General features: G+C 37.0%; 1 protein-coding gene across 2 annotated transcripts in view; it reads right to left on the bottom strand.

The window, feature by feature from the left end:
* Positions 1 to 27,085, bottom strand: part of aven (apoptosis and caspase activation inhibitor) — a 76,137-nt gene that overhangs the window by 14,319 nt on the left and 34,733 nt on the right. For both annotated transcript variants that reach the window (XM_088089333.1, XM_042503063.2), the window contains exons 3-5: positions 25,952 to 26,022; positions 24,427 to 24,522; positions 24,021 to 24,327 (exon numbers count right to left, since the gene is read on the bottom strand). In XM_088089333.1, the coding sequence (XP_087945459.1) occupies positions 24,021 to 24,327; positions 24,427 to 24,522; positions 25,952 to 26,022 (474 nt within the window). The remainder of the gene's footprint in view (positions 1 to 24,020; positions 24,328 to 24,426; positions 24,523 to 25,951; positions 26,023 to 27,085) is intronic.

The raw sequence follows: 27,085 nt of genomic DNA, 5'->3' as shown, positions 1-27,085 counted from the left end.
TAGTAAGGCAAAAATGTCAAAATTTGACATGTCCCAAAAACTGTTGGAAACAGCTGGAAACAGCTTAGAATACCCTGCCAAGACACGCCGTAGCAAAGGAAGTTGCAAAAATAGCCAAAAACAGCATAATTTGACATGTCGAAAAAATGAACGAAAATCCAAGACTATAGTAAGGCAAAAATGTCAAAATTTGACATGTCCCAAAAACTGTTGAAAACACCTGGAAACAGTTTAGAATACCCTGCGAAGACACGCCGTAGCAAAGGAAGTTGCAAAAATAGCCAAAAACAGCATAATTTGACATGTCGAAAAAATGAACGAAAATCCAAGACTATAGTAAGGCAAAAATGTCAAAATTTGACATGTCCCAAAAACTGTTGAAAACAGCCGTAAACAGCTTAGAATACCCTGCCAAGACACGCCGTAGCAAAGGAAGTTGCAAAAATAGCCAAAAACAGCATAATTTGACATGTCGAAAAAATGAACGAAAATCCAAGACTATAGTAAGGCAAAAATGTCAAAATTTGACATGTCCCAAAAACTGTTGGAAACAGCTGGAAACAGCTTAGAATACCCTGCCAAGACACACCATAGCAAAGAAAGTTGCAAAAATAGCCAAAAACAGCATAATTTGGTATGTCGAAAAAATGAACAAAAATCCAAGACTATAGTAAGGCAAAAATGTCAAAATTTGACATGTCCCAAAAACTGTTGAAAACAGCTGGAAGCAGCTTAGAATACCCTTTCAAGACACGCTATAGCAAAGAAAGTTGCAAAAAGAGCCAAAAACAGCATAATTTGACATGTCGAAAAAATGAACGAAAATCCAAGACTATAGTAAGGCAAAAATGTCAAAATTTGACATGTCCCAAAAACTGTTGAAAACAGCTGGAAGCAGCTTAGAATACCCTTTCAAGACACGCCATAGCAAAGAAAGTTGCAAAAAGAGCCAAAAACAGCATAATTTGACATGTCGAAAAAATGAACGAAAATCCAAGACTATAGTAAGGCAAAAATGTCAAAATTTGACATGTCCCATAAACTGTTGAAAACACCTGGAAACAGTTTAGAATACCCTGCCAAGACACGCCGTAGCAAAGAAAGTTGCAAAAATAGCCAAAAACAGCATAATTTGACATGTCGAAAAAATGAACGAAAATCCAAGACTATAGTAAGGCAAAAATGTCAAAATTTGACATGTCCCAAAAACTGTTGAAAACAGCCGTAAACAGCTTAGAATACCCTGCCAAGACACGCCGTAGCAAAGGAAGTTGCAAAAAGAGCCAAAAACAGCATAATTTGACATGTCAAAAAAATGAACGAAAATCCAAGACTATAGTAAGGCAAAAATGTCAAAATTTGACATGTCCCATAAACTGTTGAAAACACCTGGAAACAGTTTAGAATACCCTGCGAAGACACGCCGTAGCAAAGGAAGTTGCAAAAATAGCCAAAAACAGCATAATTTGACATGTCGAAAAAATGAACGAAAATCCAAGACTATAGTAAGGCAAAAATGTCAAAATTTGACATGTCCCAAAAACTGTTGAAAACAGCTGGAAGCAGCTTAGAATACCCTGCCAAGACACGCCGTAGCAAAGGAAGTTGCAAAAATAGCCAAAAACAGCATAATTTGACATGTCGAAAAAATGAACGAAAATCCAAGACTATAGTAAGGCAAAAATGTCAAAATTTGACATGTCCCAAAAACTGTTGAAAACACCTGGAAACAGTTTAGAATACCCTCTGAAGACACGCCGTAAAGCAAAGGAAGTTGCAAAAATAGCCAAAAACAGCATAATTTGACATGTCGAAAAAATGAACGAAAATCCAAGACTATAGTAAGGCAAAAATGTCAAAATTTGACATGTCCCAAAAACTGTTGAAAACAGCTGGAAGCAGCTTAGAATACCCTGCCAAGACACGCCATAGCAAAGAAAGCTGCAAAAAGAGCCAAAAACAGCATAATTTGACATGTCGAAAAAATGAACGAAAATCCAAGACTATAGTAAGGCAAAAATGTCAAAATTTGACATGTCCCAAAAACTGTTGAAAACAGCTGGAAGCAGCTTAGAATACCCTTTCAAGGCACGCCGTAGCAAAGGAAGTTGCAAAAAGAGCCAAAAACAGCATAATTTGACATGTCGAAAAAATGAACGAAAATCCAAGACTATAGTAAGGCAAAATGTCAAAATTTGACATGTCCCAAAACTGTTGGAAACAGCTGGAAACAGCTTAGAATACCCTGCCAAGACACGCCGTAGCAAAGGAAGTTGCAAAAATAGCCAAAAACAGCATAATTTGACATGTCGAAAAAATGAACGAAAATCCAAGACTATAGTAAGGCAAAAATGTCAAAATTTGACATGTCCCAAAAACTGTTGAAAACAGCTGGAAACAGCTTAGAATACCCTGCCAAGACACGCCATAGCAAAGAAAGCTGCAAAAAGAGCCAAAAACAGCATAATTTGACATGTCGAAAAAATGAACGAAAATCCAAGACTATAGTAAGGCAAAAATGTCAAAATTTGACATGTCCCAAAAACTGTTGAAAACACCTGGAAACAGTTTAGAATACCCTGCCAAGACACGCCGTAGTAAAGAAAGTTGCAATAAGAGCCAAAAACAGCATAATTTGACATGTCGAAAAAATGAACGAAAATCCAAGACTATAGTAAGGCAAAAATGTCAAAATTTGACATGTCCCAAAAACTGTTGAAAACAGCCGTAAACAGCTTAGAATACCCTGCCAAGACACGCCAGAAAGCAAAGGAAGTTGCAAAATAGCCAAAACCAGCATAATTTGACATGTCGAAAAAATGAACGAAAATCCAAGACTATAGTAAGGCAAAATGTCAAAATTTGACATGTCCCAAAAACTGTTGAAAACAGCCGTAAACAGCTTAGAATACCCTGCCAAGACACGCCGTAGCAAAGGAAGTTGCAAAAATAGCCAAAACCAGCATAATTTGACATGTCGAAAAAATGAACGAAAATCCAAGACTATAGTAAGGCAAAAATGTCAAAATTTGACATGTCCCAAAAACTGTTGAAAACACCTGGAAACAGTTTAGAATACCCTGCCAAGACACGTCAGTAAAGAAAGTTGCAATAAGAGCCAAAACAGCATAATTTGGTATGTCGAAAAAATGAACGAAAATCCAAGACTATAGTAAGGCAAAAATGTCAAAATTTGACATGTCCCAAAAACTGTTGAAAACAGCTGTAAACAGCTTAGAATACCCTGCCAAGACACGCCATAGCAAAGGAAGTTGCAAAAATAGCCAAAAACAGCATAATTTGACATGTCGAAAAAATGAACGAAAATCCAAGACTATAGTAAGGCAAAAATGTCAAAATTTGACATGTCCCAAAAACTGTTGAAAACACCTGGAAACAGTTTAGAATACCCTGCCAAGACACGCCAGTAGCAAAGGAAGTTGCAAAAAATAGCCAAAAACAGCATAATTTGACATGTCGAAAAAATGAACGAAAATCCAAGACTATAGTAAGGCAAAAATGTCAAAATTTGACATGTCCCAAAAACTGTTGAAAACAGCTGGAAGCAGCTTAGAATACCCTGCCAAGACACGCCGTAGCAAAGGAAGTTGCAAAAATAGCCAAAAACAGCATAATTTGACATGTCGAAAAAATGAACGAAAATCCAAGACTATAGTAAGGCAAAAATGTCAAAATTTGACATGTCCCAAAAACTGTTGAAAACACCTGAAACAGTTTAGAATACCCTCATGAAGACACGCCAAGTAGCAAAGGAAGTTGCAAAAATAGCCAAAAACAGCATAATTTGACATGTCGAAAAAATGAACGAAAATCCAAGACTATAGTAAGGCAAAAATGTCAAAATTTGACATGTCCCAAAAACTGTTGAAAACAGCTGGAAGCAGCTTAGAATACCCTGCCAAGACACGCCATAGCAAAGAAAGCTGCAAAAAGAGCCAAAAACAGCATAATTTGACATGTCGAAAAAATGAACGAAAATCCAAGACTATAGTAAGGCAAAAATGTCAAAATTTGACATGTCCCAAAAACTGTTGAAAACAGCTGGAAGCAGCTTAGAATACCCTTTCAAGGCACGCCGTAGCAAAGGAAGTTGCAAAAAGAGCCAAAAACAGCATAATTTGACATGTCGAAAAAATGAACGAAAATCCAAGACTATAGTAAGGCAAAAATGTCAAAATTTGACATGTCCCAAAGACAGCTGAAAACACCTCAACATAGCATTACGTAGTATGCCAAGTCACGCTATAGCATAATATGTTGCAAAAATGAACAATTACACCAAAATAATGCATGTTGAAAAAATGACTGAAAAGGCAAGGCTATAGTATGGCAAAAAATGTCATAATATGACATATCCAAAAAACAGCTGCAAACCACATAGAATCGACTGCCGAGACACGTCATAGCATAGAATGTTACAGACATCGCCCAAAACTGCCAAAATCCTGCTCCTCAGACATAAAGCCTCCTCCTTCCTCACCGATCTTCTCCATTGCCATGCTCCTCCCCATAGTCTTCGTTCCTCTGATGCCAGCCTCGTCTCTTTGCCACTTAGAACCAAGCACCGAACCTGGGATGATAGAGCCTTCTCCATCACAGTCCTGTCCCTCTGGAACTCAATCCCCTGATGTATTCAAGGCTGTACTGACCCATTAATGCTCAAATCACTGCTCAGGACTCATCATTTTAAACAAGCTTTTAAAGTCTGACTGTAATGTTTCTGTTTTTTATGCTGTTGATGTCTTCTTTGTTTATTATACTTGTTTTGTTTGTTTGATTAAAATTCAATACCTATTGTACAGTGTAATTGAGTGTGTGAAAAGCATTTTATAAATAAGACGAATTATAAATTAAAAAAAAAAAACCACCACATGTACCATGTAAAAAAAACACAGAATATGCAATACTATAGTAAGGCAAAAAAAGCTAAAAACCACATAAAGTAACCTTCAGAGACACATCACCGCATAGAATGTTGCAGAAACTGCCAAAACAGCAAAAAACACTACAATGTAGCATATAAAAAAAAAAAAACCAAAACCTGATTAAAAATGCATGACAAAAAATGACCGAAAAGGGAAAGCTATAGAATAGGAATAAATGTCAAAATATGACATGTGCCCAAAACAGCTGAAAACAACATAAAATGGCATGACTGGTCACGCCACAGCATCATATGTTGTAAAAACGGCCAAAAACACTGTAATACTACGTCTTAAAATTGACCAAAAGGGCAAGGTTAAAGTAAAGCTAAAAATGCCAAAATATGACATGTCCAAAAAACAGCTGAAAACACCTCAAAATACCATTAAGTAGCGTGTGAAGGCAAGCCATGGCATAATATGTTGCAAAAACAACCAAGAACACAATAACATTTCATGTTGAAAAAATGACAGAAAAAAGAAAGGCAAAAGTATGACATGCCGCAAAAAACGTTCAAAAAAGCTGGGATCTGCTTAGAATAGCCTGCCAAGACATGCCATAGCAAAGAAAGTTGCAAAAAAAAGCCAAAAACAGCATAATTTGACATGTCGAAAAAATGAACGAAAATCCAAGACTATAGTAAGGCAAAAATGTCAAAATTTGACATATCCCAAAAACTGTTGAAAACAGCTGGAAACAGCTTAGAATACCCTGCCAAGACACGCCATAGCAAAGAAAGTTGCAAAAAGAGCCAAAAACAGCATAATTTGACATGTCGAAAAAATGAACGAAAATCCAAGACTATAGTAAGGCAAAAATGTCAAAATTTGACATGTCCCAAAAACTGTTGGAAACAGCTGGAAACAGCTTAGAATACCCTGCCAAGACACGCCGTAGCAAAGGAAGTTGCAAAAATAGCCAAAAACAGCATAATTTGACATGTCGAAAAAATGAACGAAAATCCAAGACTATAGTAAGGCAAAAATGTCAAAATTTGACATATCCCAAAAACTGTTTAAAACACCTGGAAACAGCTTAGAATACCCTGCCAAGACACGCCGTAGCAAAGAAAGTTGCAAAAAGAGCCAAAAACAGTATAATTTGGTATGTCGAAAAAAATGAACGAAAATCCAAGACTATAGTAAGGCAAAAATGTCAAAATTTGATATGTCCCAAAAACTGTTGAAAACACCTGGAAACAGCTTAGAATACCCTGCCAAGACACGCTGTAGCAAAGAAAGTTGCAAAAAGAGCCAAAAACAGCATAATTTGACATGTCGAAAAAATGAACGAAAATCCAAGACTATAGTAAGGCAAAAATGTCAAAATTTGACATGTCCCAAAAACTGTTGAAAACACCTGGAAACAGCTTAGAATACCCTGCCAAGACACGCCATCGTAAAGAAAGTTGCAAAAAGAGCCAAAAACAGCATAATTTGACATGTCGAAAAAGTGACCGAAAATCCAAGACTATAGTAAGGCAAAAATGTCAAAATTTGACTGTCCCAAAAACTGTTGAAAACAGCTGGAAACAGCTTAGAATACCCTGCCAAGACACGCCATAGCAAAGAAAGTTGCAAAAAGAGCCAAAAACAGCATAATTTGACATGTCGAAAAAATGAACGAAAATCCAAGACTATAGTAAGGCAAAAATGTCAAAATTTGACATGTCCCAAAAACTGTTAAAACAGCTGGAAACAGTTTAGAATACCCTGCCAAGACACGCCGTAGCAAAGAAAGTTGCAAAAAGAGCCAAAAACAGCATAATTTGACATGTCGAAAAAATGAACGAAAATCCAAGACTATAGTAAGGCAAAAATGTCAAAATTTGACATGTCCCAAAAACGTTCAAAAAAGCTGGGATCTGCTTAGAATAGCCTGCCAAGACATGCCATAGCAAAGAAAGTTGCAAAAAAAAGCCAAAAACAGCATAATTTGACATGTCGAAAAAATGAACGAAAATCCAAGACTATAGTAAGGCAAAAATGTCAAAATTTGACATATCCCAAAAACTGTTGAAAACAGCTGGAAACAGCTTAGAATACCCTGCCAAGACACGCCATAGCAAAGAAAGTTGCAAAAAGAGCCAAAAACAGCATAATTTGACATGTCGAAAAAATGAACGAAAATCCAAGACTATAGTAAGGCAAAAATGTCAAAATTTGACATGTCCCAAAAACTGTTGGAAACAGCTGGAAACAGCTTAGAATACCCTGCCAAGACACGCCGTAGCAAAGGAAGTTGCAAAAATAGCCAAAAACAGCATAATTTGACATGTCGAAAAAATGAACGAAAATCCAAGACTATAGTAAGGCAAAAATGTCAAAATTTGACATATCCCAAAAACTGTTTAAAACACCTGGAAACAGCTTAGAATACCCTGCCAAGACACGCCGTAGCAAAGAAAGTTGCAAAAAGAGCCAAAAACAGTATAATTTGGTATGTCGAAAAAAATGAACGAAAATCCAAGACTATAGTAAGGCAAAAATGTCAAAATTTGACATGTCCCAAAAACTGTTGAAAACACCTGGAAACAGCTTAGAATACCCTGCCAAGACACGCCATAGCAAAGAAAGTTGCAAAAAGAGCCAAAAACAGCATAATTTGGCATGTCGAAAAAATGACCGAAAATCCAAGACTATAGTAAGGCAAAAATGTCAAAATTTGATATGTCCCAAAAACTGTTGAAAACACCTGGAAACAGCTTAGAATACCCTGCCAAGACACGCTGTAGCAAAGAAAGTTGCAAAAAGAGCCAAAAACAGCATAATTTGACATGTCGAAAAAATGAACGAAAATCCAAGACTATAGTAAGGCAAAAATGTCAAAATTTGACATGTCCCAAAAACTGTTGAAAACAGCTGGAAACAGCTTAGAATACCCTGCCAAGACACGCCATAGCAAAGAAAGTTGCAAAAAGAGCCAAAAACAGCATAATTTGACATGTCGAAAAAGTGACCGAAAATCCAAGACTATAGTAAGGCAAAAATGTCAAAATTTGACTATCCCAAAAACTGTTGAAAACAGCTGGAAACAGCTTAGAATACCCTGCCAAGACACGCCATAGCAAAGAAAGTTGCAAAAAGAGCCAAAAACAGCATAATTTGACATGTCGAAAAAATGAACGAAAATCCAAGACTATAGTAAGGCAAAAATGTCAAAATTTGACATGTCCCAAAAACTGTTGAAAACAGCTGGAAACAGTTTAGAATACCCTGCCAAGACACGCCGTAGCAAAGAAAGTTGCAAAAAGAGCCAAAAACAGCATAATTTGACATGTCGAAAAAATGAACGAAAATCCAAGACTATAGTAAGGCAAAAATGTCAAAATTTGACATGTCCCAAAAACTGTTGAAAACAGCTGGAAACAGCTTAGAATACCCTGCCAAGACACGCCGTAGCAAAGAAAGTTGCAAAAGAGCCAAAAACAGCATAATTTGACATGTCGAAAAAATGAACGAAAATCCAAGACTATAGTAAGGCAAAAATGTCAAAATTTGACATGTCCCAAAAACTGTTGAAAACACCTGGAAACAGCTTAGAATACCCTGCCAAGATACGCCATAGCAAAGAAAGTTGCAAAAAGAGCCAAAAACAGCATAATTTGGTATGTCGAAAAAAATGAACGAAAATCCAAGACTATAGTAAGGCAAAAATGTCAAAATTTGACATGTCCCAAAAACTGTTGAAAACACCTGGAAACAGCTTAGAATACCCTGCCAAGACACGCCATAGCAAAGAAAGTTGCAAAAAGAGCCAAAAACAGCATAATTTGGCATGTCGAAAAAATGACCGAAAATCCAAGACTATAGTAAGGCAAAAATGTCAAAATTTGATATGTCCCAAAAACTGTTGAAAACAGCTGGAAACAGCTTAGAATACCCTGCCAAGACACGCCATAGCAAAGAAAGTTGCAAAAAGAGCCAAAAACAGCATAATTTGACATGTCGAAAAAATGAACGAAAATCCAAGACTATAGTAAGGCAAAAATGTCAAAATTTGACATGTCCCAAAAACTGTTGAAAACACCTGGAAACAGTTTAGAATACCCTGCCAAGACACGCCGTAGCAAAGAAAGTTGCAAAAGAGCCAAAAACAGCATAATTTGACATGTCGAAAAAATGAACGAAAATCCAAGACTATAGTAAGGCAAAAATGTCAAAATTTGACATGTCCCAAAAACTGTTGAAAACAGCTGGAAACAGCTTAGAATACCCTGCCAAGACACGCCGTAGCAAAGAAAGTTGCAAAAGAGCCAAAAACAGCATAATTTGACATGTCGAAAAAATGAACGAAAATCCAAGACTATAGTAAGGCAAAAATGTCAAAATTTGACATGTCCCAAAAACTGTTGAAAACACCTGGAAACAGCTTAGAATACCCTGCCAAGACACGCCATAGCAAAGAAAGTTGCAAAAAGAGCCAAAAACAGCATAATTTGGCATGTCGAAAAAAATGAACGAAAATCCAAGACTATAGTAAGGCAAAAATGTCAAAATTTGACATGTCCCAAAAACTGTTGAAAACAGCTGGAAACAGTTTAGAATACCCTGCCAAGACACGCCGTAGCAAAGAAAGTTGCAAAAAGAGCCAAAAACAGCATAATTTGACATGTTGAAAAAATGAACGAAAATCCAAGACTATAGTAAGGCAAAAATGTCAAAATTTGACATGTCCCAAAAACTGTTGAAAACACCTGGAAACAGCTTAGAATACCCTGCCAAGACACGCCATAGCAAAGAAAGTTGCAAAAAGAGCCAAAAACAGCATAATTTGGTATGTCGAAAAAAATGAACAAAAATCCAAGACTATAGTAAGGCAAAAATGTCAAAATTTGACATGTCCCAAAAACTGTTGAAAACACCTGGAAACAGCTTAGAATACCCTGCCAAGACACGCCATCGTAAAGAAAGTTGCAAAAAGAGCCAAAAATAACAGAATTTGACATGTCGAAAAAGTGACCGAAAATCCAAGACTATAGTAAGGCAAAAATGTCAAAATTTGACATGTCCCAAAAACTGTTGAAAACAGCTGGAAACAGTTTAGAATACCCTGCCAAGACACGCCGTAGCAAAGAAAGTTGCAAAAAGAGCCAAAAACAGCATAATTTGACATGTTGAAAAAATGAACGAAAATCCAAGACTATAGTAAGGCAAAAATGTCAAAATTTGACATATCCCAAAAACTGTTTAAAACACCTGGAAACAGCTTAGAATACCCTGCCAAGACACGCCGTAGCAAAGAAAGTTGCAAAAAGAGCCAAAAACAGTATAATTTGGTATGTCGAAAAAAATGACCGAAAATCCAAGACTATAGTAAGGCAAAAATGTCAAAATTTGACATGTCCCAAAAACTGTTGAAAACACCTGGAAACAGCTTAGAATACCCTGCCAAGACACGCCATAGCAAAGAAAGTTGCAAAAAGAGCCAAAAACAGCATAATTTGGCATGTCGAAAAAATGACCGAAAATCCAAGACTATAGTAAGGCAAAAATGTCAAAATTTGACTGTCCCAAAAACTGTTGAAAACAGCTGGAAACAGCTTAGAATACCCTGCCAAGACACGCCATAGCAAAGAAAGTTGCAAAAAGAGCCAAAAACAGCATAATTTGACATGTCGAAAAAATGAACGAAAATCCAAGACTATAGTAAGGCAAAAATGTCAAAATTTGACATGTCCCAAAAACTGTTGAAAACAGCTGGAAACAGTTTAGAATACCCTGCCAAGACACGCCGTAGCAAAGAAAGTTGCAAAAAGAGCCAAAAACAGCATAATTTGACATGTCGAAAAAATGAACGAAAATCCAAGACTATAGTAAGGCAAAAATGTCAAAATTTGACATGTCCCAAAAACTGTTGAAAACAGCTGGAAACAGCTTAGAATACCCTGCCAAGACACGCCGTAGCAAAGAAAGTTGCAAAAGAGCCAAAAACAGCATAATTTGACATGTCGAAAAAATGAACGAAAATCCAAGACTATAGTAAGGCAAAAATGTCAAAATTTGACATGTCCCAAAAACTGTTGAAAACACCTGGAAACAGCTTAGAATACCCTGCCAAGATACGCCATAGCAAAGAAAGTTGCAAAAAGAGCCAAAAACAGCATAATTTGGTATGTCGAAAAAAATGAACGAAAATCCAAGACTATAGTAAGGCAAAAATGTCAAAATTTGACATGTCCCAAAAACTGTTGAAAACACCTGGAAACAGCTTAGAATACCCTGCCAAGACACGCCATAGCAAAGAAAGTTGCAAAAAGAGCCAAAAACAGCATAATTTGGCATGTCGAAAAAAATGAACGAAAATCCAAGACTATAGTAAGGCAAAAATGTCAAAATTTGACATGTCCCAAAAACTGTTGAAAACAGCTGGAAACAGTTTAGAATACCCTGCCAAGACACGCCGTAGCAAAGAAAGTTGCAAAAAGAGCCAAAAACAGCATAATTTGACATGTTGAAAAAATGAACGAAAATCCAAGACTATAGTAAGGCAAAAATGTCAAAATTTGACATGTCCCAAAAACTGTTGAAAACACCTGGAAACAGCTTAGAATACCCTGCCAAGACACGCCATAGCAAAGAAAGTTGCAAAAAGAGCCAAAAACAGCATAATTTGACATGTCGAAAAAATGAACGAAAATCCAAGACTATAGTAAGGCAAAAATGTCAAAATTTGACATGTCCCAAAAACTGTTGAAAACACCTGGAAACAGTTTAGAATACCCTGCCAAGACACGCCGTAGCAAAGAAAGTTGCAAAAAGAGCCAAAAACAGCATAATTTGACATGTCGAAAAAATGAACGAAAATCCAAGACTATAGTAAGGCAAAAATGTCAAAATTTGACATGTCCCAAAAACTGTTGAAAACAGCTGGAAACAGCTTAGAATACCCTGCCAAGACACGCCGTAGCAAAGAAAGTTGCAAAAGAGCCAAAAACAGCATAATTTGACATGTCGAAAAAATGACCGAAAATCCAAGACTATAGTAAGGCAAAAATGTCAAAATTTGACATGTCCCAAAAACTGTTGAAAACACCTGGAAACAGCTTAGAATACCCTGCCAAGATACGCCATAGCAAAGAAAGTTGCAAAAAGAGCCAAAAACAGCATAATTTGGTATGTCGAAAAAAATGAACGAAAATCCAAGACTATAGTAAGGCAAAAATGTCAAAATTTGACATGTCCCAAAAACTGTTGAAAACACCTGGAAACAGCTTAGAATACCCTGCCAAGACACGCCATAGCAAAGAAAGTTGCAAAAAGAGCCAAAAACAGCATAATTTGGCATGTCGAAAAAATGACCGAAAATCCAAGACTATAGTAAGGCAAAAATGTCAAAATTTGACATGTCCCAAAAACTGTTGAAAACACCTGGAAACAGCTTAGAATACCCTGCCAAGACACGCCATCGTAAAGAAAGTTGCAAAAAGAGCCAAAAACAGCATAATTTGACATGTCGAAAAAGTGACCGAAAATCCAAGACTATAGTAAGGCAAAAATGTCAAAATTTGACTGTCCCAAAAACTGTTGAAAACAGCTGGAAACAGCTTAGAATACCCTGCCAAGACACGCCATAGCAAAGAAAGTTGCAAAAAGAGCCAAAAACAGCATAATTTGACATGTCGAAAAAATGAACGAAAATCCAAGACTATAGTAAGGCAAAAATGTCAAAATTTGACATGTCCCAAAAACTGTTGAAAACACCTGGAAACAGCTTAGAATACCCTGCCAAGACACGCCATAGCAAAGAAAGTTGCAAAAAGAGCCAAAAACAGCATAATTTGACATGTCGAAAAAATGAACGAAAATCCAAGACTATAGTAAGGCAAAAATGTCAAAATTTGACATGTCCCAAAAACTGTTGAAAACACCTGGAAACAGCTTAGAATACCCTGCCAAGACACGCCATAGCAAAGAAAGTTGCAAAAAGAGCCAAAAACAGCATAATTTGGTATGTCGAAAAAAATGAACGAAAATCCAAGACTAAAGTAAGGCAAAAATGTCAAAATTTGACATGTCCCAAAAACTGTTGAAAACACCTGGAAACAGCTTAGAATACCCTGCCAAGACACGCCATAGCAAAGAAAGTTGCAAAAAGAGCCAAAAACAGCATAATTTGGCGTGTCGAAAAAATGACCGAAAATCCAAGACTATAGTAAGGCAAAAATGTCAAAATTTGATATGTCCCAAAAACTGTTGAAAACACCTGGAAACAGCTTAGAATACCCTGCCAAGACACGCCGTAGCAAAGAAAGTTGCAAAAAGAGCCAAAAACAGCATAATTTGACATGTCGAAAAAATGACCGAAAATCCAAGACTATAGTAAGGCAAAAATGTCAAAATATGACATGTCCCAAAAACTGTTGAAAACAGCTGGAAACAGCTTAGAATACCCTGCCAAGACACGCCGTAGCAAAGAAAGTTGCAAAAAGAGCCAAAAACAGCATAATTTGACATGTCGAAAAAATGAACGAAAATCCAAGACTATAGTAAGGCAAAAATGTCAAAATATGACATGTCCCAAAAACTGTTGAAAACAGCTGGAAACAGCTTAGAATACCCTGCCAAGACACGCCATAGCAAAGAAAGTTGCAAAAAGAGCCAAAAACAGCATAATTTGACATGTCGAAAAAATGAACGAAAATCCAAGACTATAGTAAGGCAAAAATGTCAAAATTTGACATGTCCCAAAAACTGTTGAAAACACCTGTAAACAGCTTAGAATACCCTGCCAAGATACGCCATAGTCAAGAAAGTTGCAAAAAGAGCCAAAAACAGCATAATTTGACATGTCGAAAAAATGAACAAAAATCCAAGACTATAGTAAGGCAAAAATGTCAAAATTTGACATGTCCCAAGAACTGTTGAAAACAGCTGTAAACAGTTTAGAAAAGCCAGCCAAGACACGCCATAGCAAAGAAAGTTGCAAAAAGAGCCAAAAACAGCATAATTTGGCATGTCGAAAAAGTGACAGAAAATCCAAGACTATAGTAAGGCAAAAATGTCAAAATTTGACATGTCCCAAAAACTGTTGAAAACACCAGGAAACAGCTTAGAATACCCTGCCAAGACACGCCATAGCAAAGAAAGTTGCAAAAAGAGCCAAAAACAGCATAATTTGACATGTCGAAAAAGTGACCGAAAATCCAAGACTATAGTAAGGCAAAAATGTCAAAATTTGACATGTCCCAAAAACTGTTGAAAACACCTGGAAACAGCTGAGAATACCCTGCCAAGACACGCCATAGCAAAGAAAGTTGCAAAAAGAGCCAAAAACAGCATAATTTGACATGTCGAAAAAATGAACGAAAATCCAAGACTATAGTAAGGCAAAAATGTCAAAATTTGACGTCCTAAAAACTGTTGAAAACAGTTGGAAACAGCTAAGAATACCCTGCCAAGACACGCCATAGCAAAGAAAGTTGCAAAAAGAGCCAAAAACAGCATAATTTGACATGTCGAAAAAGTGACAGAAAATCCAAGACTAGAGGAAGGCAAAAATGTCAAAATTTCACATGTCCCAAAAACTGTTGTAAACACCTGGAAACAGCTTAGAATACCCTGCCAAGATACGCCATAGTCAAGAAAGTTGCAAAAAGAGCCAAAAACAGCATAATTTGACATGTCGAAAAAATGAACAAAAATCCAAGACTATAGTAAGGCAAAAATGTCAAAATTTGACATGTCCCAAGAACTGTTGAAAACAGCTGTAAACAGTTTAGAAAAGCCAGCCAAGACACGCCATAGCAAAGAAAGTTGCAAAAAGAGCCAAAAACAGCTTAATTTGGCATGTCGAAAAAGTGACAGAAAATCCAAGACAAAGGCAAAAATGTCAAAATTTGACATGTCTCAAAAACAGCTGAAAACACCTCAAAATGGCATGAAATAACATGCCAAGTCACACCATAGCATAATATATTGCAAAAACAACCAAAAACTCCATGATAATACGTGTTGAAAAAATGTCCAAAAATCCAAGGCGATAGTAAGGCAAAGATGTCAAAATTTGACATGTCTCAAAAACTGTTGAAAACACCTCAAAACAGCTTAAAATATAATGCCAAGTCACGCCATAGCAAAATATGTTTCGGAAACAACCAAAAACACCATAATAATGCATGTTGAAAATACGACACAGCAGACAGGTACTAGCTGGTCTTTTATTTATAGAATTACAAAGTACTTCACAGTACCAAACTATATATTATCATCTAAAAACAATCTTTAATCTTAAAATATATATAAGTTTGTCAATAAGACAACCTAAACACTTCACCTGATCTATCTGCCAAAAGGATTTACTATATATAGTTGAGTGATATATCACTTTAGCCGATGAATCAGGTGAGGTGTTTGGATTGTCTAAATTACAAAGTTTTATATATTTTCGGATGATGTTTTACAATTCTTCCGCACAACACAGAAACCGAACTTCCGGTCCCAGTAAGATTTGATCTCACGACCTTCTGGTCATAAAGCAAGCACCCTAACTCTCAGAGCTAATCCTCCTGTTACCACATTTGTTTTCGAAGTTTGCTTTGGCTCTGAACTGAGGACAATAGCATTACAAAAACACTTGTGCCGAGTAAGAATCCAACTCACGTCATCTGAGTTATGAAACAAGCGTCTTAACTCTCAGAGCCAATCCTGACCGACAAACCGAGTTCTTGGCAGGCAAAATTCAGCATCGACAGAGATGACGGTCAAAACACACAACTTATATTTTTGGTGAAGCCAATAAATGAGCTGATATCGGATATATAGGATTTTATTTACTGAATGTTCCCTGCCAAGTATCTGTCTGCTCTTCTAATATAAGGGTCATATGATCAGGAAACAGAAAATTCCGTATATTTTTTACTGACTTCATTTAGTGAATTTTCCATGCCAAGAATTTCATTTTTGGCCTGACTCATTTATCAGTCCGATTCTTGACACACTGCAAAAACTAAATTTTCTGTTCACAATAAGGTTTTGGGACGCTCTTTTTAGGAATCCGGCATGGCAAAATGGCTCCACAGTGCCCCATAACGTGTAACCCCTATGGGAAGTTCACATAAAGTTTCACCTACAATTACAAAATTGGGAACCAGCCCAAGTAGACTCATACATATAAAAACCGACCAGTATGAGAGCCTGCGGACAGACAGAGAAGGCCTATTAGCAGCAGCGTACAATGTACAGTAGTGTACGTGTTACCCACAGCCAGTAATGAAACGTAAAGCACAATGGTAAACAGTGTCGAATTTCTTAAGGCACTGATCAGGTCAAGATTATTCACATATATGGTGAACAACAGTGAACCTAATATGGAGCCCTGGGGCACGCCTTTTGATACAGGGAGGAAGGCAGAAGAAGACCCAGCAAACCGTGTTCTATCAGACAAGTAATTTGTGAACCAACTTACAGCACATCCAGATAGCCCGATATTACAGAGCCTATCCACCAGGATGATATGATTGACTGTGTCAAAAGCTTTTGACAGGTCAAGAAAAAGAGCAGCACAATATTTTTTGCAGTCTAGTGCATCAATAATATCATTCACCACTTTAACAGCAGCAGTTGTTGTGCTGTGTTTTCTAAGTCAGACTACTGCAGCGACAGAACGTTATTTGTGTCTAAAAAATCTTTCAATTGTTCACTAACAAGCGTCTCAAGTACTTTTGCTTAAACACACAACACAGCATTGAGACATTAATAAATATTGCTGTTGATATTTTGGGAAAGGTATGTGATAAGAAATTACTACTTGTGTGTAGGGACTTAAATATTGATTTAATAAAATGGAATGGACATAACATGACATCAGACTTATTTAACACAATGTTTAGTCTGGGCATGAGAGCAACAGATAAAGAGAGCAGCACTTACTGATAACATTTTCACCAATGGTTCTTATAAAACAAAAAGTGGTTTGCTTATAAGTGACATCAGAGATCACCTTCATATTTTTGTAATATTACATCATTTGAATGTTAAATATTCAGATGTTACAGATACAGATACAAAGTCAACAAAGCAATAATATGGGGTTGAATAACAGATAGAAGTAAATTAAGAAACAACTGAATATGAACATGAACATAGATAACCTTAAAAAACAGTAATAAAATAACATAATACAAAAGAAAAAAGAGGACAAACAAACAGATAAACAAAAGACATTGCAAACAAATAATCAACTAGAGTGTTGATCGCTAAGGTTTAGTAACATTTCATGAAGGAGTTTGCAGGATGAGTTTATTATGGCGTTACTAATTCTTTCTACTCGTGTCTGCCCACACACTTATTTTCAACCCTTTCTTTTTCTCTTTTTCTGCTTTCCTCCATTTCCCCTCCTTTCACTCCTTTCACTTCCACAGCTACACAGTTGTGTTTACATTTATAACTTTTTTGTGGCATCAGCTCACCGGCATTGTAATGGAGCTGAGAATTGTTGAATATATTTTTTTTAATTGTTCAAGTTGGTTTGACTGTAGAGCTTATTGTTTTTCCTGCAATATCCATTGTGTTAGGAGATCTAACCATTGTGAAAGATAAATATATACATTTTTTTTCCAATTGGTATTATTTTTTCTTGGTGATAGTTAGAACTACAATTAGGGGTCTTATGACTTGGACTAAACATGTGTTGAGTTTATGAAATTCATCAAGTATGCATAGGGAAGGGGATAATGGAATAGTGCAGCCAAGGACTTGGAATAGTGTGGTGGTTACTTGCTGCCAGAAATGCTGTATTGGTCAACAGAACCAGAGTGCATTGAGGTAGTTGTCAGTTTTGTTAAGGGTAGAGTAAGTGCATGTATCTGATCCAGTTAGTCCCATTATGTTAATCTTGTGTTGTGTGATGTGAGTTCTATGGATAATCTTGTATTGTATTTGTCTTATGTTAGTGCCTCTGAATGTGCTGAAGATGTTATTACAGATTTTACTCCAAAAGTTATTGTCAGTGTGGATGTTGAGGTCTGTTTCCCCATTTGTTTCTTGGAATACATGGAGTGCTATATGAGCTTATATAATTTGGTTGTTGTTTGTTGTTGTGGAGTTGTTTGTTAGAATTTGCTATTTTATTGATCTTGTCCAGTAGCACTGGTTGTCCTTAGTGTGTGAAATCTAGTTTTGCTTTAATTTAATGTTTTAATTAGATGTATTGTAAGAATTGTTGTTTATCAATGCCGTATATGTCAATGAGCTGTTGGAATATAAGTAGAGTGTTATGATCCAAGATGTGGTGGAGATGTGTGATGCCTTTTCCTTTCCAATTAGTGCCTGTTAGAGGTGATTCGTTTGCAATGAAGTCTGGATTGTGCCATATGTGTGTTTGTGTTGTGGGTGAGAATTTGGTATTTTTTATTTTATTGACTTTCAACCAAGCTGTCAGAGTCGTGGATATTGACAATGTTGTTGAAGCAGTTGTGTTTTTTTGATTATGTCACTCATGAATGGTATATCTGAAATTCTTATGTCTTGGCATGCAGTTTGTTTGATATCGAGCCATACGTAGTAGTGACGGGTTGCATGAATCCATTCCAAGGTATTGTAACTGGTTTGCTAAGTCGTAGTATCGGAAAATTTGGTGTTTGTAGTCCTCCTTGTTGTTTTGGTTGTTGTAATGTGGATAGTTTTATTTTAGATTTTTTGTTTTTCCATTAAAATGTCGGAATCAACGTGTCCAGTGCGTTAAATCATTTTTCTATGGGTTGGATTCGATTCACTGTGAATATGTAGTTGATTTTTGGTCATACCATCATTTTTATTTTTGCTATGTGTCCTATAATAGAGAGTGGTAGTATCATCCATGGTTTATGTCATCTTCTGTTGTTTTAGTAATGATGTGAAGTTTAGGTGAAATAACTCTGACAGCTGTTACCTGTAGTGGGTGGTAAATGGGGGGGATTTGCGATGAGGTATTAAACCTGTCTGTATTTATTGGTAAGATGGTGGCTTTATTCCCGTTTATTGTGTAATCAGAGATGATATGAGTATGTACTGACAGTTTTGATGAGTTCTTTGATTGATCTGTGTGGGTTTTGTAGGATTAGGAGTATGTCATCTGCATATAAGATAATTTTATGTATGACTGTATTAGTCCAGATACCTGTATCTGTATCTGTATTTGGTGTTTTGTGTTATTACTGCTGCTAATGGTTCAATAAAAAGTGCAAATAGTGAAGGTGAAAGCGAACATCCTTGTCTGGTGCCTCTATGGAGTGTGAAGTTTTGTGAGATGAGATTGTTGATAACTGATGTCTTTGGTTTATTATAAAATGTTTCAGTCAACTGAATAAATGACTGTCTGAAACCAAATTTTGTCAGAGTTTTTGTGAGAAATGTCCAGTTTACCTTGTCAAATGCTTTTTCTGCATCAAGCGAGAGGATGGTGGCTTTGGAGTTGTTCTGGTAAGTGATATTTATCAGACTGAAAAGACAACGCGTGTTATTTGATGAATATCTGCCTTTAATAAATCCTGTTTGATCTGGGTGAATTAGAGTTGAGATTACCAATTCAATTCGGGTTGCAAGAGCTTTACTGATGATTCTGATATCAGGTGTTTTTTAGGGAGATGGGTCTTGTGAGGTGTGTTGGGTCATTTGATTTAAGTAATCCTGCTTTGAGTGCTGTGTTCATATGATAACGCATGGATTTTTTTAACAGACTTTTTAATCTCGTCTGCCATTCTGATGAAGTGGTGATAGTATTTTGCAGAAGTGTTAATAAAATTCAGTGGGAAATCCGTGTAGTCAAGGGTTTTTTATTTTTGACATCTGTTTAGTGCTTTTTCATTTTCTATGGATGTTAATGGGGAGTCTAGGAAGTCTGCTTGGTCTTTGGTAAGTGAGGGTAATGAGATGCCATCCAAAAACTTTTCTATTTCTGCAAACTGGTTCTAAGGATGTGGAATGTTACATCTCTGGTGGGAAAGGAGCTGGAGCTTGCACAGGAAGTGGAGCGGTACCAACTAGACATAGTTTGGCTCACTTCGAAGCACAGCACTGGTTCTGGAACTATACCCCTGGAGAGGGGCTGCACTCTCGCCTTTTCCGGAGTTGCCCAGGGTAAGAGGCGTGTGGGGATACTCATGAGCCCCAGGCTGAGTGCCGCTGTGTTGGAGTTTACCCCAGGGAATGAGAGGGTCACCTTGATGCAACTGCGTGTCGCAGAGAGGAGGGCTCTGACTGTCGTGTGTGCGTATGCACCCAAAGTCAGTTCAGAATACCCGGTCTTCTCAGAGTCTCTGGGCTGGAAAGGATGTTGACTGGGGACTCTATAGTTCATCTGGGGGACTATACACCTCCAAATCTGAGGCCATGGTTCTCTGTCGGAAAACTGTGGACTGTTCCCTCTGGGCAGGGAGTAAGTTGCTGCCCCAAACCAAGGAGTTCACGTATCTCAGGGTCTTGTTTACAAGTGAAGGTAGAACAGAGCCTGAGATGGATAGGCGGTTTTGGTGCAGCATCCGCAGTGATGCGAGAGTTGCGTTGGACTGTCGTGGTGAAGAAGGAGCTCTGGCAAGCTGTTGCCTGATAAGCAGATGAAAATGGATGAATGGATGGAAAATGAAATAACAATAAAGATCACCCATGCCTATATGTACCTGTTTTCTTTCTCACACTCAAATATCCACACTTACATAAATGGTTCTCAGTGACGGGTGGTTAATGTCATATATTTTATCTATTGAAACAAATATACATACATGCATCCCCACATCTAGAAACGCACACATACACATATCTAAGTGGAAAATATCCCTGCACACACACCCACATACATACACACACACATACACTAGTGACTTCACGATTTAAAGAGGAAGAAACAAATCAACAAACTAATAAGCGATACAAAACAAAAAAGTCCAGTTGCAATATTTCTGAACAGCATTAGATGTGATGTGCAGGTATAATTACATCACTGCTACATCATCTTATGCGCTTTGATGCTTTAGTGCATAGACATAAGCATATCTATACATATAGTATGTATATGTATAGATATACACCTATATACCCCTCCCCCCACATTCACAAGCCCTCATACATATACAGTGAAAGATGGTACATACAGGTGTACACAAACAGATAAAAAAAAACAGAAATACAGACAGGTGAACAGACAGATAAGCGGATGAACAGATATATTGGTAGGTGGAGAAAGAAGGAAAAAAGAGAGCAGACGGAGAGAGAGAGAGAGAGAGAGAGAAAGAGAGATTAAGAGAGAAAGAAATCTCCTGAATGAACAGATTTGATAAGTCTGTTTAGGAATAGTTATTTTTGCTCGGTTCATTGTGACTTGGTTTTCCAGAGCGTGACATTACAGCCACGTAATGATGTTCGGATCGAGGAACAGCTGGTGGTCTGTGTACACTTCCGTGAGTGCGACCCTCTTTCACCTCTCAAGGTACTGCCTCACAATTGGGAGCAGTTTTTTACATCTGCCCTGAATCTCCCACGGGTATTGATCATTCATTTCAAAGTCTGTTCCTTTCGGCTCTCTTCCACAGCTTCTGATGAGTTCTTTTTGTTAAAAATGTTCGCATTTGGTGACAATGACTCTGGGTCTGGTGTTTGTGTTGTTTTTGGGTCCGATGCGGTGAACGCGGTGAGAGGTAATGATGTTGACGGTGTCGTGGCACTTTCAGTGCTGAATGCATAAAGTCTTTTATGGCTTGTTCTGGATTGTCCTGGGGTTGTTCAGGGATTCCTGAGAAGATGAGGCTATTGCACATGCTGCGGTTCTACAGGTCCAGTATAGTTTCTTCCATCGTTTTGTTTTCGTTTGTGATAGTTTTAACTCGTGCGGTGAGAGCACTGACGGTGAGTTTTAGTTCCTTATTTTCAATCTGTAGCGTTTCCAGTTTTGATGGTGTGTATTCAAGACTTTGAGGCTTTGAGCTCTTTGATGTCTGCCTGTAGTATTTCCAGGATAGAACATTTACTGTTGATTGATGCAAGCAGACTGACCTCAGTGGTTGTGGTGGTTTCCTCATCTGTTTCGGTGGATGAATTCCATTTTGGTTGTTTCTGTGGTGGACTCATGATGCAAAGCTTGTAGAAATAGTCATCCATGAAGTGTTTTAGTTTATCCAGAGTGTGGATGTTGTTCCATGGGAGATAACGGGGTCATATTTTTTGGTTTTGTTGTTCGTTGTATCATTCTAGCAGCAGCGGTAGGGCACCACCATTTCCCACTGTTGTCTTGCCATGCTTGCACCCACAGCTTCATCTCACAACGCATATGTTCACAGGTGCCTGAGGCCTCACTATAATACATCCATGTGTGGGGCAGATAGGTGTCAAAATGGGCCAGGTTGGTGCAGGCTTGTCTATGACGTGTCTCAACATGCTATACTATGTGGTTTTCAGCAGTTTTTTTGACATGTCATATTTTGAAATTTTTCGGTTATTTTTTTGACATGCTATATTATTCTTTACTATGACACATCTCGACATGCTAGGTTATGTGGTGGTTTTCAGCTGTTTTTTTGGACATGTCATAATTTGACATTTTTTGCCATAGTATAATATGGCTTTGTCTAAAGTTTGAACATCATTCTATAGTATGATTTTTTTTGTGCAATTTTAGACCACATGCCATGGTATAAGATTTTGTGCGATTGTGGAAGACATGCTATAGTATGACATTTTTGAGCGATTTTGGACAACAGGCTTTAGCATGACTTATTTTTAGCAATTTTTTGACGACATGCTATAGTATGCCTTTTTTGCGATTTTGGACAACATGCTATAGTATGACTTTTTTGTGCAATTTTGGACAACATGTCATAATATGACTTTATTGTGAGATTTTGGACAACATATAACTTTCGTTTGTGATTTTGAACAATATGCTATAGTATTACTTTTTTTGTGGTATTTTGGAAAACATGCTACAGTATGACCTTTTTGTGCTATTCTGAACAAGATGCTGTACTTTTTTTTGTGCGATTTTGGACATGTCATAGTATGACTTTTTTGGTGTGATTTTCAACAACATGGCATAATATGACTTGTTTGTGTCATTTAAAATGACATGCTATAGTATGATTTTTTTTTTTACTATTTTGGACAACATGCTATGGTAAGACATTTTGTGGTATTTTTGATGACCTGTTATAATATGACTTTTTTTATGCCAAAAAAGCCAGAGCATAGTATTTAAAAAATAAACCATAGTATAGTATATCAAAAAATGCCTTAGTGTACTATGTCAAAAACATGCTATAGATTAGTTTTTTTTTTTTAAAAATCAGTGTCTCAAGTATAGTATGTAAAAAAAAGCAAGAGTTTATATTGAAAAACACCATAGTGTAGTAAGCCAAAAAATGACAATATAGTATGTCAAAAAAATACATTCTGTCAAAAAAATGCCACAGCAGGGTATGCCAAAAAAAATGTCATAGTACATGTACAAGTATGCAAAAATAAAAAGCCAGAGTTTGTTTGCCAGAGTATGGTATGCAGAAACAAAATTCATTGTATAGTATGTAGAAAATAATGCCACAGTGTGGTTTGAGGACAAAAAAACGCCCTCATGTACTATGTCAAAAAAAACCCCACAGTATATTGGTTAAAACACAATAAGTATGTCAGAAAACCTAGATTGTTTAATTTGTCAAAATTAAAGCCGTATTATAAGGTGTTGAGAATATGCTACAGTAAAATATGTCAAAATAATGCAATATCATATTATGTCAAAACCAATGCATTAGTATAGTATGTCAAAAAAAGTCACAGTATAGACTGTCAAAAAATTCCAATAGATGCTAGAAACTACAGTATATCAAAAAAGCTTAGTATGTGAAAAAAAATTTGTTGGCTTAGTATGTCAAAAAAGCCATAGTACAGTATACAAAGAAGTGCCATAGCACATTTTGGCAAAAACAAAAAGCCATAGTACAGTATTTGAAAAAAACTGAAAAAAGTTATAGTATAGAATGTCACAAAAATCTGACAAAAAGTAAAAAAAAAATAGTATGTAAAAATATTTAAAAAAAGGCAAAACCTAATAAGTGTATTTCCCAAATTGTCAAACTTAAATTTGGCAGAGAACGCAAACAAAACATGCTGACTCACCTTTCTCTGAAACTGCACTCTCCTCATCTGAGACACTAATGGCCTGGTTTCTTGAAACACCTGAGACTGGTTTCTGTAAACTGAGCAGCTGGTCCAGCTCTTCATCACCTTCATCTTCTATCGGCAGATCTGCAGCAGTCGAGGAAACCTTTGAGTCTGAACCCGAAGCTGGGTTTGCAGCCACAGGGACTTTCTGGTCGGTGTTGGTGACTTTAAAAGCTGCAGACGGAGGAGTAATTGTTGCTGTTTTGGGTATCTCTTGTTTATGGGTGAGAGTCATGGTGGGCAACTCTACTGGTGTTGAGACCTGAAACAGGAGCAGCGTAAAAAAAAACATTAAAAACCTGCAACCATAGTCTAAATCAGACTGCTTTTACAGTGCAGGAGATGCAGTTGACCTGCCTACCTGAAGCAGCTCGGCATCCAGGTTGAGTCTCTGATGCAGAGGCACTTGTTCAAGACTCTGAGAGAGCGCTGGGAGGTCCACAAACGCTGCAGACATCTTGGGAGGAAACAGGGTGAAATTGTAATTGCAGCCACATTCTAGACATTTGTTTTTTCTCTAATAAATTCAATAAAAAAAGTTCAAATCTACAGCCACATTTAAGCCCACTTCATCAGTGTGGAATCAAAAGACTGGCATGAAGTTAAAATACAAGAGTTGCGCATAAGGTCTCCGGTAAGTTTTCACATTTCTTGTCCAGAAATGTGAAACCTTCAGTGCAACATATTAAATATTTCATAATCATTTTACCCTAAAGTAGCCTACTCATGCAGGTCAGTACTCCTTTGCAGAAAACGCTGTAGCTCTGACTGACAGGGAGTTCAGGAACCTGTTTTTAATCTGACTGTGTTTGATGCTTTATATCCACAGACAAAAACAACAATACTGGTAGAGTCAGGATAGATGATGATTCAAAGGCTTTGTGGGTTTTAGTTATCAATTCCTTAATTTGGGCCTAAATGTTGGTATCCAATCTTTAGAGGAAACAAAGCCTGTCCAAAATGCTTAAGTTAGGATGCTCTCAATGAAAACATTAGCATGCTGTTTAAAAACTTTAACATTTCCTTTGTTTAACATCCCACCATAACATGCTAACATTTGCAATGTAGCACAGAGTCATAGTATAGTATGTAATTTAAAACTAAAACTAAAAAGGTCATAGTATGTCATAAAAAAAGAGTAATATGTTTAAAATAAAGGTCCCAGTATAGTATGTCATAAAAATATATTGTAAGTCATAATAGAACATGTCAAAAAATAAACCCAAAACAATGTCATAGAAATCTTAAAATAATAATAATGAAAATATACTAAAAAAAAAAAAAAGTCATTCCAGTATGTCATGATAAAAAGTAGGGAAAAAGTAAAAAAAAAAAAAAGTAGTGAGTTGATATAATGTCATAGTAACACAAGGTGGTGAAGTAAAGTGTGGCGTATTTCAGTATACGTAAGTTCAGTATGCTGCGAGAGCTACTAGTTATTCTTTAAATAATATCAATCCCTTTTTCCAATCCTGAATGTGACTTTGCTGCTTAATTATCATTATCACTTCAAATTTTTGGCAACAGCTATACTGATGAGGTGACACAATGCCTGGGATCAGACTTTAAACTGCTTGAAAAGTTAAAAAAAAATATGTGCACCTGGAGGTCAATATAAACTAGCAGCTCTTATGTAGTACAGCTCACTTATTGAGACATTTCACCTAAACCAGCAAATGACATCCTCATGGTGGTGCAGGAGAGGAAAAGTCAGGGGATCAACGGTGAGATTCACTTTGGATCAATAACAACTTTCTACCTCCTGTGCACTTTAAATCCACATGCAATGTCTGACTGAGGGATCCATAGATGACAAAGAGGGTTAAAGCCATGAAAGACAAAGACGCCATGCAGAACACTGCAAATTGAGGAGAAAATAGATTTACCTGACCGGCTGTAAATGAGTCCATCTCCCAGTCCTTTTCTTCTGAAAACCGGAATTGAGTGAAGGAATCCCCTGAGGACGACACACAGAAGCAGAGTTGTACACCTAACTGCTTCAGTCAGCTTCCTGCAGGACTGCTGTCTCTCCTAGTTCAACTCAAAACAACACTTAGTTTATTTATTTATTTTTAAGTACAAAGACTGTGTGTGTGTGTGTGTGTGTGTGTGTGTGTGTGTGTGTGTGTGTGTGTGTGTGTGTGTGTGAACCTGTTGCTCATGCAAGCTGAGCGAGTGGCCTTTACACAAATGTCTGCAAATGTCTGAAATGCTGAAGCAGTGTTTCTCTGGAATAGCATTGTGTAAACTGTTGATCAGTATGAGAGCAAAAGCAGGGCGAGCATGTGACGCCGCTTTGCTTGCAAAACAACGACTGGCTGAGGGCTCTACAAACGCTCTGATGATGGATTATTAATAAAACAGCAGCAGAGGCACATGTTCAGCAGACAGGTTATGGCTCTATATAACAATGGTTTTTCACTGGACAATGGACGCAGATGAACAAACGAGAAAACCGTCCAGATGAAACAAGTGTTGGTGCAGAGGGAAACTGTGTATGAGGAGTGCTGAGTCAAAACACGACATCCAATACAAACAGCTAGACGAGGACGCACAGGGTCAGATGTGAAGCACCACTATTGGAGCTCCTCATGTTGTGGATGCAGCTTTAGCCGGAGTGCTGGTGGAATAACAGGCTGAATGTTATTGTTGATCAAACACAGGAGGAGGAATTATGTGAATGCTACATGATGTTAGACATGCGTTTCTTTGAAGTATCAAAAGTGCATATTTAAAAAGGAATGGTTTCTTATTTGGTATTAGATTACACTGTGGAGAATTTGGGACACTGGGGATGAATTAGATCATTTAATTTACCACCATATTGTGTCTCTTATGTATGTGCAGTGATTTTTTTTTTAATCCTGTTCATCTTGACCTTTTTGAAAAAAATCATTATTTCTTCATTTTTATTAGCATTTTTTATGGGTCAGTCTTGTCATGTTATAGTTTGTACACTTGCTCCAAAAAAAAAAGAATACAATTTTAAAAAGTTTAAAAAGGGTTAGAAAAAAACAACT

Source organism: Plectropomus leopardus, chromosome 16 (genome assembly GCF_026936395.1).
Source record: "Plectropomus leopardus strain MGB_pleo_1.0 chromosome 16, ASM2693639v1, whole genome shotgun sequence".
Lineage (NCBI taxonomy): Eukaryota > Metazoa > Chordata > Actinopteri > Perciformes > Serranidae > Plectropomus > Plectropomus leopardus.
This window is presented reverse-complemented; position numbering and strand designations above follow the sequence as displayed.